This window comes from Geotrypetes seraphini, chromosome 15 (genome assembly GCF_902459505.1).
Source record: "Geotrypetes seraphini chromosome 15, aGeoSer1.1, whole genome shotgun sequence".
Classification (NCBI taxonomy): Eukaryota; Metazoa; Chordata; class Amphibia; order Gymnophiona; family Dermophiidae; genus Geotrypetes; species Geotrypetes seraphini.
Window position 1 is genome coordinate 5,878,262 of NC_047098.1, and position 14,488 is coordinate 5,892,749.

Below are 14,488 nucleotides of genomic sequence, written 5' to 3' on the forward strand. Positions count from 1 at the left end.
TATGAATATTCTTATGTTGTCTTCTGCTGCTACTCATGTGTTGAGTGCATCAGCCACCATCACTTTACCCTGAACCAGGGGTCAGCAACCTGCGGCTCTTTGACCTTGTGGATGTGGCCTTTCTTACTTTACCTCCTGGCATTGAGCTAACGTGGTCGTATTCATCTTTCTTGTTTCAACAGGTCAGCGGCGACTCCTACAGCTACCTGCCATTAACCTGGAAGCCTCTCCTCTGCCACATCCCGCCCTCCGTCAGAATCTCCTGTTTCTGCCAGCATGATCAGCTTCTCTGCCTGCTGCTCGCACTGGCTTCCCCTCTGATGTCACTACCAGGCCCCCTCCCCTTACTAAGTTGCTGGATGCTGGATAACAGAATCAAGGGATGGGAGAGGGCAGGAGAGAAGAGACAGGGAGATATCAAGTTAGGAGGGCAGAGAAGGGAAGAGAGCGAAGATGCTGGGCTAGAAGGGCAGAGGAAGGAAATTTTTCAACTCTCCCCTTATCAGTCATTAGCACTGTTTGAAGCTGATACAGTGTAGTTACTTACCTGTAACGTAGGTTCTCCGTGGACAGCAGGATAGTCAGCCACATATGGTTGTGTGGCTGACTATCCTGCTGTCCACGGAGAAAGTGTAGTTACTTACCTGTAACCCCAGTTCTTGGAGGAGGGTTCAGGTGGTTGTCGGGGCTGCCAGCTGTCGAGATAAGATAGGACGGGCACTCCTTGAAGGCGAGGATGTGCCACTGCCACGCACTTTGTGAACGCTCTTGGAGCCATTGAGAGTCCATATGTGGCTGACTATCCTGCTGTCCACGGAGAACCTACGTTACAGGTAAGTAACTACACTTTACTTACCTGTAACGTAGGTTCTCCGTGGACAGCAGGATAGTCAGCAACACAACCATATGTGGCTGACTCATCCTGCTTGTCCTAGGATGCTTGTCCACGCTGCTCTGATACAAACAAGCCATCTAAAGACAAGAGCTCTCTACTATAGCAGATGATTTAGTTTAAAGCTTTTGGACTATGGATTTCACAATGTTTAAGTGTTTGCTGCCATTAAACACTGGTGTGTGATTGGAATGTAAAATAGAAAACCAGGGAGGTTTTTCTTTCAATGATTGAGCTGAACAGTTTTTCTACCCCCTTCCCAAGTCTCAGGCTTTTCCTACCCTGCTAAAAGAGATTTCAGAATCATCTCTTTGTAAATCTTGGGTCAAACATTTTTGGAGGAAATGGCTCATTGCTTCCAAAAGGTTGCATGCTCACTCCTGACTCTGCCTCCCATTGGCTACCCCCTGCCCCGCCTCCGTGGAAAGCCCTGGTGGGCGGGGCTTCAGATGCAATGCACGCTTTCCTCCTGTCAAAGGAGAACTAAGACGGCAGATTCGACCCCAAAGTCACTCGAGCTACATAACTTCATGGTTTTCACACATCTAAACTCTCCATCGGATCTGTACAAAAAAAACAACCAAAACAAATAACTCATCAAACTGGCCCCCACTACTTCCGCCTCTGGCACTCTCGCGCCTGCCTCCGCTTTCAGCCTATTGGCTGCCAAAGAAACGCTTAACCAATAGGGTGCAGGGAGGGGCGGAGCATTAGCTCGGGGCAGCAAGGTTAGGCGAGCTCCGCGCGAGGCAGGGAAGGGGCGATTGGCTTTCTGCAAGGTTGCATGCAAGAGGGAGCAGGAGCTGAATTAGGGACCGGGGGGGGGGGATCTCCGTGCCTAAATGCCCTGGCGGCTCCTGCAGCGGGGAGGCTGGTGGGCGAAGCGCTGCGCCGCCCCCGGCCCGGGATCGAGCTTCCTATGGCGGAGGGGGCCGGGGTGCAGCAGAGGCCGGATCTTGCAGCCGCAGCCGATCGTGCGGGTGAGCACCAGCGCCGCCCTGGCGGCCGCACAAAAGGTGGGTATGAAATGGTGACTCAGCAGTTCGGCCTTTACTGTTTAGCACTTGGTCTGTTTTGCACAAGGCGTTAGTGATGCCCTAGTTTTAAGGAGGGGGATCCGGTTTTGCAAGTTCAGGAGCTACACCTTGCTTGCAGAGAGGGCTTACATGTTTTACCTTGGCTTTGGAAATTTATATTGAAATGATTTATCAAAATTTGCATAGTATTTTCAAACCTACCAAATGTTTGTGTGCATAAAGCAATGTAGGGAGAAAACTAGTCTTAACATCACTACTTTGAGTTCCTTTCATAGCACAAGATCCAGGCACTGTTTTAAGTTGACCTCTCCTTCTCCACTACATGTTTGCTGGTAAAAGATACAGGAATCTACTTTTGGATTTCATTTTGAATCATTGCTGAAATTTGCGGAATATAAGAAACTGTATGGTATATAAGGGGGGTGGGGGTGGTCTGCCCCAGATGCCGTCATGGTGAGAGTTCAGGCACCCAGCCTCATCTCTGCTCTCCCAAGACCGAGCACCACTTCCCTTCCCCCATACCTCTGTAATGTTCCTGGCGCAAGCTGCAACCCCCCAAGCGGCTGTCGCGCCAGGATCGGCTCTTCCTCTGACATCACTTCCTGGGCCTGGGAAGTGACGTCGGAGGAAGAGCCTACGCTGGCGTGACAGCAGCTTGGGGGGGTTGCTGCTCATGCCAGGAACAGAGGTACAGGTCCAAGATAAGCCAGAGTGTGAATTGCCAGTATGTTAGAACGCCGGCTAAAATCTTAAGACATTCTGCCTTGCTGGCAACATGTAAATACACATCATGCAGCCCACTGGCTTAATGAATGTAATGTAGGGTTGGGGGGGGGGGGGGTTGAAAGCTATACAAAGATTTGCTCTCCTTCTCTTTGCTTAGGAACCAATTGGGGCTGCTGGAAAGGAGGCTACAGATACCAACGATGGTGAAGAAAAGAAGTCTAAGAAGTCCCAGCAGTTGAAGCAGGTCTTTAAAGAGTACGGCGCTGTCGGAGTCGGCTTCCACGTGGGAATCTCGTTAGTGTCTTTAGGAGTCTTCTATCTGATCATTTCAAGGTGGGTTCTTAAAGGAAAGGTGTGTCCCAGAGATGTTTAAGTCTGTATTATCACTATCTACTGTAATTGTGGATAGAAACATAGAAAGATGACGGCAGAAAAGGACTATAGCCCATCAAGTCTGCCCACTCTACTGATCCCCCCCCATTAAGTCTGAGTGCTAATGTCCTAGTTCCTTATCTCGACCCTCGTAAGGATCCCACATGGATGTCCCATTTATTCTTAAAGTCAAGCACGCTGGTGGCCTTGATCACCTTGATTGCACATTGATTGCACAGTGACGCCCCACCTCCATCACCAATAATTTACATCAATATCAAACTATGTCAACCAGGGGTCCAGGCCCAATATCTTATTTCCAGCAATGAAAAATCCAGGTTAGAAGTGCTCTAGCAAGATCCAAAGTATAGATCAGAGCTGCCAAGGGAGACTTTCTTGGCCAGTCCTGGTCCTGACTTTACATCCCAGTTCAGTGTGCCATATGTAGTCCTAAGAACATAATAGCCTTACTGGGTCAGACCCATGGTCCATCCAGCCCAATAGCTCGTTCTCACGGTGGCCAATCTAGATCCCTAGTATCTGGCCAAAACCCAAGAGTAGCAACGTTCCATGCTACCGATCCAGGTCAAGCAGTGGCTTCCCCCATGACTGTTTCAATAACATATTATGGACTTTTCCTCCAGGAAATTGTCCAAACAACCCTTCTTAAAACCAGCTACGCTATCTGCTCTTTCCACAACCTCTGGCAACACGTTCCAGAGTTTAACTATTTTCTGAGTGAAATTTTTTTTTCCTCCTATTGGTTTTAAAAGTATTTCCCTGTAACTTCATCGAGTGTCCCCTAGTCTTTGTAATTTTTGACGGAGTGAAAAATCGATCCACTTGTACCCGTTCTAATCCACTCAGGATTTTGTAGACTTCAATCGTATCTCCCCTCAGCCGTCTCTTTTCCAAGCTGTTTTGGTATGGTGAAATGAAAGGGCATGATTGCTACGGGGATTAGATGTGGCCATATTATAGAAACATAGATTTCTCGTCTTTTAAAGGAGCTGGTAATGAGGACATGGTATTTAAAAGTAATTTGAGCAGGAGGAGACTTGGAGAGGCAGTGCCCTTTATTGTCTGCCACAGGTCTCGCCCCTACCACAGTTTGGCTGTTCCTGCCTCTCATTTATGTCACGTAACCCCCCCCTTGGCTTCCTGCTGCTTTGGGGCCACTCTGCTTACATTGGTCCAGCCTTCAACAGGGCTGTGTAGTCGGTACTCCATACCTTTGAGTCTGACTTCTCTAATTCCAATTGTCCAATTCCAACGCCTGCTGATATTAGACTTTACATTTTTGATTCTGGATCTAAAGTACCAGTAAATTATAAAATGATAAATTTACCATATATTATAATGTAAGCTTTTATGTTGAAGCTGAAGTTGGTATGTTTTTACTGACTCAACCCAAAATTGAGTTCCCGCGGGGATGGGGAAAAGTTTGGCCCCGTGTCATTCTCTACTGTGGACCATATAATGTGAAATACCAGTTTCTAAGAAATCAAACAAGCTCCTTAATTGAAAATAAAACATGGGGAGAAAATTGACAATTACACAAGTTCCTTCTGAACCAGAACGTACGCAGGTAGGGCTGGTCTCAGTTAGGGCACTGATCTTTGACCTAAGGGCTGCCGCGTGAGCGGACTTCTGGGCACGATGGACCACTGGTCTGACCCAGCAGTGGCAATTCTTATGTTCTTATGTTAAGTTGCCAGTCGAGACAGACAAAATTCAGTTATTGTTACTTTCAAGTAACTAATGTTTCAGATTTGTAAGCAGGACAGTTTTTCAACCATTTCACTAGATGTCAAGCGGTGCTTTACCTGTACAGTTAACCCTTTTTGAAAACTGTCCACCCTATAATATAGTGGCTTTGATCAAGGTGATGTTGTTCCGGGTTGGATTAATTCTCTTTCCTCTCTCTCTCTCTTTTGCTTATTTAGCGGTGTGGATATCTCTGCCATCCTCCTGAAGCTCGGGTTCAACGAAGCCATCGTGCAGTCTAAGGCTGCCGCTGGCACCAGCACCTTTGTGCTAGCTTATGCCGTCCACAAACTGTTTGCTCCAGTCCGTATCAGCATCACGGTGGTTTCGGTGCCGTTTATCGTCAGGTACTTTCGCAAGATCGGTGTGTTTAAACCTCCAGGCCCGAACCCATGATGAAGACGTCAATCAGAAGGCAACAGCAGCTGAAGATACTTGACCATAAGTAAGCCTTTGTAATATCCAGGCTAGCGTTGGATATGGTTGGCTCTGTATGGAAAGCGGTAATACATCTACAAGGGGACAGTTTAGCCATCTTTTGAATTTGGCTAAATGGAAGACATTGACTTAGGTCTTTAGTGGTCTCTTAATAGATTCCTGGATTCTCTTACAGTTCCTTTGCTATCTAGAGGGTATTGTCATCCTGACAGCTGTACACAGTACATGGCAGGAGAAGATGCAAGTTTTCCACTGTCCAAAGAAGTAATCTAAAGGCCCAGAACCCAGCAGAAATTTCCGGAAAAGAACCTAAGCACAAAACAAGACAGGACACCTTTTTTTTTTTACTCTGTATTTGTATGCATTAAGCAAAAATACCTGGTGAATTGAGCTTATGTAAAAGAGAAGAAATAAGTAATTTGACAAACTATTTTGGACAAGTGCTGTTCTTTAAGGGTTAGCCTGGGGAGAAAATTACACGGCTAGACTAAAGCTTGACACTAATCACTCAATGAAGTTGCAGGGAAATACTTTTAAAACCAATAGGAGGAAATATTTTTTCACTCAGTATAGTTAAGCTCTGGAAAGCGTTGCCAGAGGTTGAGGTAAAAGCAGATAGCGTAGTTGGTTTTAAGAAAGGTTTGGACAAATTCCTGGAGGAAAAGTTCATAGTCTTGTTATTAAGACATGGGGGAAGCCTCTGCTTGCCCTGGATTGGTAGCATGGAATGTTGCTACTCTTGGAATTCTGGAATCTTGCTACTTAGAGATTCTGGAATGTTGCTACTCTTTGGGTTTTGGCCAGGTACTAGTGACCTGGATTGGCCACCGTGAGAACAGGCTACTGGACTTGATGGACCATTGGTCTGACCTTGTAAGGCTATTCTTATGTTCTTATCATTTGCAGCTGAATGGCGTCTCCTATTGGGAAGTGGGATCTAGAAGGGGTATTGGGGTACCAGGAGGCAGTTTGGGATGGCCTTCATAGTTTTTAATAGGGGATCTTCTGGGCTCATTTTTAATTATATTGATACGCAGGGGGGTGGTTGGTAGCCATTTTGATTAAAGAGATGGTTGCCAAGAGGGAGTGATCTGGAAGCGGCATTATGGGGCAAAGATCTGGAACAATTGCTCACGCCTACTACTTATGGGGAATTTAGGAAACACCTAAAAACATACCTGTTCCTGAAGTATTTAGGCAAATAACCTGTACAATCCTACTCCACAATAACTGATCTCTAGCGCTGTTAATAACTAGCTTCTAACCTTATTAATTCTAATTAATTTGTAACATCTTTTAACCATTGTAAACCGCATAGAACTTCACGGTCCTGCGGTATATAAACTGCTATTATTATTATTATTATATTTTAATTGTATACATGGGAGGGAAAAGGAGGATTGGCTCCAGGGGAGATTTTCAAAATATGTAATTTAAAATTGATTTTCAGCACCTACCAGTTAAGTTTGGAGGGCAACCAACAGTCCAAAGAAGCTATCAGGTCTACACAGACAAGCTGAGGTTTCGGCTAAATGCTTGGCCAGTTCAATCCAGCTGGAAATTTTCCTAAAGATAACTGGCAACCGTTTATTTTATTTTTTTTAAATGGTGTATTGAAAGCTGATACCAACTTATGGCTGTAATGTAGAGATTCTTAATCCAGTTCCCTGTAGATGTCAAGCCAATCAGATTTTCACGATATCCATAATGAATATGCATGAGAGAGATATGCATCCGATGGAGGAAGTGCATGCAAATGTGTCTCATGCTTATTCATTGTGGGTAACCCAGCAAAATGGACTGGCTAGGTAGTTCCTGAGGACTGGGTGAAGGACCCCAGCTCTAATGTATAGGCAATGTTGGAGCCACCACAAGTGTTTTGCAGGTTTATACAAGTTTCTTTATATTAAACTCACATCTCCTTATCCAGGGGTCTCAAAGTCCCTCCTTGAGGGCCGCAATCCAGTCGGGTTTTCAGGATTTCCCCAATGAATATGCATGAGATCTATGTGAAATGCACTGCTTTCAATGCATATTCATTGGGGAAATCCTAAAACCCGACTGGATTGCGGCCCTCAAGGAGGGACTTTGAGACCCCTGTCCTTATCTGATAACTCAAGGTGAATTACATTCGGGCACAGTAGGTATTTGCCAGAGGGCTTTGCAATGTTAATTTTCGTACTCCGGGTAACAAGAAGGTGCTCTGGCTTGCTTTATGTGTACAGGGACCTGAACCCCAAACCCTAGGTCATTGTTTCCCCAAGTCATTCTTGGAGTACCCTCTTGCCAATCAGGTTTTCAGGATAGCCACAATGACTATGCATGAAAGAGAGTTACGTATAATGGACTGACTTGGGAAATACTGCTGTAGGTTATTCCTTTACTCAGTGAGTCCAAGACCTGTCTTAAGAACATAAGAATAACCATACTGGGTCAGGCCAATGTTCATCTAACCCAGTATCCTGTTTCCAATCTAGGTCCCAAGTCCCTGGCAGAAACCCAAAGAGTAGCAACATTCCATGCTACCTATCCAAGGCAGTAGCTTCCCCCCTCATCTGTCTCAATAGTAGACTATGAACTTTGCCTCCAGGAACTTGGCCAAACCTTTTTTTTTTTTTTAAATCCAGCTGCACTAACTGCTGTTACCACATCCTCTAGCAACAAGTTCTAGAGCTTGTATGAGGAAAGACTGGAAGCCCTGAATATGTATACCCTAGAGATAAGGAGAGACAGGGGAGATATGATTCAGACGTTCAAATACTTGAAGGGTATTAACGTAGAACAAAATCTTTTCCAGAGAAAGGAAAATGGTAAAACCAGAGGACATAATTTGAGGTTGAGGGGTGGTAGATTCAGGGGCAATGTTAGGAAATTCTACTTTATGGAGAGGGTGGATGCCTGGAATGCGCTCCCGAGAGAGATGGTGGAGAGTAAAATTGTGACTGAGTTCAAAGAAGCGTGGGATGAACACAGAGGATCTAGAATCAGAAAATAATATTAAATATTGAACTAAGGCCAGTACTGGGCAGACTTGCACGGTCTGTGTCTGTATATGGCCGTTTGGTGGAGGATGGGCTGGGGAGGGCTTCAGTGGCTGGGAGGGTGTAGATGGGCTGGAATAAGTCTTAATGGAGATTTCGGCAGTTGGAACCCAAGCACAGTACCGGGTAGAGCTTTGGATTCTTGCCCAGAAATAGCTAAGAAGAAAAAATTAAAAAATTTAAATTGAATTAGGTTGGGCAGACTGGATGGACCATTTGGGTCTTTATCTGCCGTCATCTACTATGTTACTATGTAGCTTAACTATTCATTGAGAGAGAGAAAAAAAAATTCCTCCTATTTGTTTTAAAGATATCCCCAAGTAACTTCATAGAATTAAATACTCAAGGTTGCAGATCTCTTGCATGAATATTCATATTGGGATATCCTGAAGATCTGACTGGCTGGGAAACGCCCAGGACAGGTTTGGGAATCAGTGCCTTCACTCTTGGCTTGAAGGCAAAGTCTGTTTATAAGAGAGTTCATAAACTGGGTAGGGGGAATAGATAAGAGTGGTCAAGGATATTTCCCATTTTATGTTGGGGGGGGGGGCGCGAAGGGTTAGTACATCCAGCCTTTCAAGAAGTATCCTGTGTGCTGTTTTTAGAAAGTCACAGGAGATTCTCAGGTATGCAAAAGACTTATTTAGAAAGGTGACTTTGTAGCCGGAAGGAAAGAGGCTGACAAGAAATATGAGGAAATACTGTTGTAATAAGTAAGTGGATGGCTGAAACCAAAACTGTGACCAGTCAGTCGTGCAGGAGAATGGAAGGTGAAGAAACTGGAAATCAGGAATGTCAACAGGTCCACCTTTTCAGTCTGCTAACTTAGTGTTTTTTTCCCCCTTCACTTAGGATTACCTAGTAACTACCGACCTAGCCTTCCTTGGTTCATGACCTTCAAACTTCAGTAATCCTCAACCCTTCTTTCCAGCATTTCACACCAAAAGAGGCAGTTCTGAACTTGATGAACAGGTGAGGGAGCCTCACCTTGTTCTCTTTCCGCTTTAACCCTTTACTCCTTGAGCAATTCTGTGCAAAAATATTGAACATTTTTTGCACGTAACAAGGGCAATCCTGTAAGTTAGGTTCTCACGTTGGCATGGTCCTGGTGTGTGTAAATACCGGCACTTTTGCATATAAATGTAGGATGCTGGCATTTGTATACGCGGACCTGTAAATGTGCCGTTCTCTTAAGAGTGCACGTGAGTGCAGTGATGTAGCGAGGGTGAAAAGCACCCCCTCACCTGCCCCCCTGCTCCTTTCCCTACCTCCTACCTCTTTTAACTTCCCTGGCGTGAGCAACATCACCAACTCGCTGTCGGCTCTCCCTCTGACTTCACTGACTAGGCGCGGGACCTGGAAGTGACGTCAGAGGGCGAGCCAACACAGGCAAGTTGGTGATGCTGCTTGCACCGAGGAAGTTTAAAGAGGTAGGGGGTAGGGAAAGGAACAGGGGGGCTGAGAAGAGGGGTGACGGTGCCCTCACCAAGATGGCACCTGGGGCGGTCCGCCCCCCCCCCCTAAATATGCCACTGTGTGAGTAGCATATCACATAAATATAAGAAGGTATACATAGGGGCAGTGCTTCCTCTTAATACACATAAGTTACAGAATAAGCTACGCATGTCCCTTCCATATTTACGCCTCTGATAGTACACCAGTTCTATGGAGGGTTTACAGTGGTATTATATAATGGACAGTGGGTGCCCAGATGCCATTACATTATAGGCTCTTTGATCTTTTTCAATCTCTCTCTGCCTGCTTTCCTGGATCGACCACAATAAAGACATTCAGAAAGCTGTACAAGAAGATGGTGTAGCTATAAGTGGGCCTGAATTGGCTCAGGCCCACCCTGTGACAGCACCACACTGCCCCCTTCCTATCTCCAAACCCCGTCCCTCCCGGCTGTATCTTACAGGCGTCCCTGGCACTAGCAGTAATTCATTTTCGGCACTGGCCCTCCAGGCATCCCTCTGTTTTGTCCCCACCGGACAGGAAACAGGAAGCGACATCAGTAAGGGTGAGATGTGGCAGAGGAAAACCTGGGGGTCCAGCGCCGGCAGTAAAAATTGCTGCTGGCGCCAGGGACACCTGTAAAGTGCACCAGGGAGGGATGGGCTTTGGAGGTAAGAGGGCAGAAAAGATGCCGGGAGGCCATGGAGTTGAGAAGAGGAGAAATGTTGGATATGGAGTAGGTGTAAAAGCCTGTATTTTTCTTCATATCTCTAGTAACTAGGGGGGGGGGGGAAGGGGTGCAAGGGCCCAACCAAAATGCTAGTATAAGCATTTTCACATGCTGCTGCTGGTTTTTCCCCTTCTGATGTCAACTGGGGGGGGGGCAGCATGGACAGAGCTACCGCTTCTACTGCTGCAAGCCCATTTGGGGAGCAGTGGGCAAGAGGGAAGTTGTATTATTGAGCTGGGGAATTTCTTATTTAGGGCATCTATGCCTGCAGTCTGGGTGTTTATAATATTCCAATGCCAGCTTTTAGGGCAGCACAAGGAAGCGGAGGTTCCACAGATGTTGGGTTTTAACATGGTAACTGGCGGAGAGAGAGAAGAGAGGCACTGACTTCAGGCGTCGGAACAGCTGCCACTGGGTTTGGGGGCTGGAAGGTAAAGAAATGAGAAGAGAGGCTGGCAGAAGAAACTGAATTCACTTACTCCCTCCGCTTTTTTTTTTTCCAAAACTAATGCGTTTTTTTTTAGTGATGGCCACGGTAGTAACAGCTCCGACGCTCATAGGAATTCTTTGAGCGTTGGAGCTGTTACCGCCATGGCCAATGCTAAAAACCGCGCTACAGTTTTGTAAAAGGGGGAGGGGTTTAATTTGCCTTCACTTCCATTTTATGATGGAAAATCCCCCCCGGCCCCAACCCTTTTTCATTATTAACAGTAACAATAATCTTAACAGTTAAAAATCCAAAGTTTAATTTCTAACCACTAATCCTGTATATAAAAAAATGACTTATTTTGTTCCTTCTCTCATGCTTTTAAGTTCTTCAGTCTATCTGGAAGAACACAGAGAAAGGGGAGATACAATGCAATTATTTTCTCAGCTATGAGAAGGTGAAGACAAAGGTCAAAAGATGAGGTTGAAGGGAGGAGCTGCAACTGCCTGGGGGGGACAGATAAGAGCAGGCACAGGAGGAGGGAATCAAGTACCAAATAAGGCTTGAAGCAGTTTAATAGAAAGATGCAAATAGAGTGAGGTGACTTTCTAAAATATAGTTTGGGGTTTTTTAAGCCCTTTTTCGCAATGTCCTATTACAATACACTTTAAGTAGGTATTGGGCTAGATTCACTATTTATTTATTAAATAATTTATATACCGCATAATAACTGCGGTTTACAAAATCACACGCATACATAATTCACAAATGCTAAACATGTTTCAACAAAACAAACACAGGAAGACCAGTTTGCGAGCCTTTTCCGACCGTGACCTCCTGGCCAATCAGCCTGCCACCCGATCCGATCTGCCCATGCAAATGAGAGGAAATGGCATGCAAAGTAGGAAGGCAGCGATTCACTAAACCGAAGAAGGAACACCGATTGGGCTGGCCGGTCCAAAAAGAAGTGACTGCTGAAGACCAGTCACTCACGTCCTTGCCGACTCTCCTGCTCTCTGCCGCCCTGTCCCTGCAGTGCGAGCCCCTGGTTTTAACCCGCGGGTTAAAAGCGTGTTCTGTAATCTGTTCCATTAATGTCCACTCAAAACTGCAGCCAACCTCCCCCTCCCCTTTGTTTTGACCTCGCTTGTGCATCAACAAAAATCATAAGATTATACCATCTCAACTGCTCAATTAGTACGTTACTTCAAAAAAAAGCAGCACAAATCTAATAACCTGCAAAAAAGATGATATTCAGAAACTAAAGTATTAACTCAAGAAGCAGAATATTAGCTTAAAAAAACTTGAACAAATGGATCTTAAGCAACTTTCTAAACCAATAGATTTCTACAAAACCATAAGGTACCAGACAATGCATTCCACATAAATGGTCTGTACATATCGTAAAATATTCCCCTTTGATGTGTCTTAACAACCAAGAATTCTGTGACCTCAGCGTCCTTGGTGGAGTTTATGAACATAAGAACATAAGAATTGCCATCTCCGGATCAGACCTTAGGTCCATCAAGTCCGGCGATCCACACACACGGAGGCTCCGCCAGGTGTACCCTGGCATAGTTTTAGTCCCCCATATCATTCTATGCCACTCATAAGGAGATGTGCATCTAGTTTACCCTTAAATCCTAGAATGGTAGATTCTGCAATAACCTCCTCTGGGAGAGCATTCCAGGTGTCCACCACTCGCTGCGTGAAACAGAACTTTCTGATATTTGTCCTGGACCTGTTCCGTCTCAGCTTCAGTCCGTGCCCTCTAGTCCATGTCACATTGGACCTTGTAAATAACTGTTTTTCCTGCTCTATTTTGTCGATTCCTTTCAGTATTTTGCCAAAGAATTCGGCAGGATGTCATAAACACCTTGTTGGACAAAAAAGTGAGCAATAATGTGAATGCAACATGGCAGCTTGATAGGAAAGAATTGCTTTGCTAAAGAAGATTTGTTCACGAATGAAGGAACAGCTAATGGCAAGACCTCAGAAAGCACAGTGTGACCGACCTGATGATAGTACTTGAAAGGAAAGGTACCAACGGTCCAGATTCTGTGAGCAGCTTCTGAGAAACCCAAGACCTGGCAGGAAAAGGAAGGAGGGCAAAGAATATGTAAAAAGAAATGAGAGACAATGAAAACAGATGAGGGGGAGAGAAGTGAAGGATGAAGACAGAGGCAGCGAGATAGGAGAAGACGAAGGGAGGGAAAAGATAGAGTAAGACTGGAAAAAAAAAAAGAACAGGTGTAAGGTTGTCCTGATCCTTAAGAACATAAGTGCTATTTTAAGAACATGGAAAGATTCAGCTTTATTATCATTCCAATTCTGGTGGAATTCAATTTGTCTAGTTGGGAAGTATGAAGCAATTATAATTGGAAAAAAGAGGTAAAAAGGCAAAATATGATAAAGTATGGTTGCCTATTAAAAAGTAGGTGGAAAACAATAAAGTTTAAATGTTATGGGTGAGTGGTGTGTATGTGGGAAGGGTTTTGTTTAGATTACATGTGTATACCCCTTGCTCACGTTAAGAATATCATATAGAAATGTTTTTGAAATATGTATTCTTCTGTCTGGATGTTTTGTCTTGAAAACATTTCTTCATACAAATTATTTGAACCCATCCACTAAGACAGGTCCTGATGGGAATGCTTATTTCCTGTTGCTTATTCTCAAAATGATGCCCAGGCGTACCTGACTTATAATTTGTAATGGGTCTAACCTCCAGAAGCCTGAACAAATCTTTTTCCAAACACAACTTTGACCACATCCTCTGACAAAATATTACAGTGTAAAACTTCTTTAAGTTTTCAAAATTGGTTGTCCATTAATTTTACTGAGTGTCCTATTAACTAGAAACTTCTCAGCTGTCTCTTGTCTAAGATGAAGACACCTAATCTGTTGAGCTTTTCTTCCCTTTATCATTTGCCCTTCTGCTAGATCTTAAATGTAAGCTAACGTAAACCTTTATATACCACTCCTCGACAGTTGCAACAGAATGTTTTATGAGATAAGGAGACCAGAACTGCAGACTGTAGGATGCAGTTGTGCTAGCGATCCAGACAGAGACATTATGATATTCAGTTTTCTGTTCCTTTCCAATTAATTTATTTTATGCTTTATTGGTGGATGTTTGTTTGTAGTGGAGGAGTGGCCTAGTGGTTAGTGCAGCAAACTGGGATCCTGGGGAACGGGGTTTGATTCCCACTGCTGCTCCTTAACCCTCATTGTCCTAGGTACAAAACTTAGATCATGAATCTACTAGGGACAGAGAAAGCACCTGCTTATAAAATATGTACACTCCAATGGAGTTTTAATAAAACTATGTTATTTAATTTTAGTTGTGCCATGCCCTGAAGAAGTATTCAAGGTCTGTTCAAAAAGTTTCAGGGACAGTTTGAATTGTGTGCCAACAGGACATTCTTTTGAGACGTGCTGGGTGGCCTTGAGTAGCTTGAAACCTCACGAGTGTCCTCCTTTTTTCCCGTTTGTTGATAACTGTTTTAGTGTCTGAGCTACAGCAGTCTTCATGATCGGTTATTTTTCATCATGTGTGACCTCAATGAGCAGTGGTACAGCGTGAAATCCTGTTTTAAGTTG

General features: G+C 44.6%; 1 protein-coding gene across 1 annotated transcript; it reads left to right on the plus strand.

The window, feature by feature from the left end:
* Positions 1-1,616: 1,616 nt before the first annotated feature.
* FAM210B (family with sequence similarity 210 member B) lies at positions 1,617-5,662 on the plus strand. Its single transcript, XM_033922379.1, has 3 exons — positions 1,617-1,908; positions 2,813-2,988; positions 4,974-5,662. Exons 1-3 carry the CDS (start codon positions 1,735-1,737, stop codon positions 5,188-5,190), a joined length of 567 nt encoding a protein of 188 aa, XP_033778270.1. The 5' UTR covers positions 1,617-1,734; the 3' UTR covers positions 5,191-5,662.
* The last annotated feature ends 8,826 nt before the right edge of the window (positions 5,663-14,488 follow it).

Bases quoted from the DNA above. Each gene is read 5' to 3' on its own strand.
- FAM210B (XM_033922379.1), top strand. From the start codon at position 1,735: ATGCCCTGGCGGCTCCTGCAGCGGGGAGGCTGGTGGGCGAAGCGCTGC. The intron at 1,909-2,812 runs GTGGGTATGAAA...CTCTTTGCTTAG, and splicing joins CCCTGGCGGCCGCACAAAAG to GAACCAATTGGGGCTGCTGG. The intron at 2,989-4,973 runs GTGGGTTCTTAA...TTGCTTATTTAG, and splicing joins TTCTATCTGATCATTTCAAG to CGGTGTGGATATCTCTGCCA.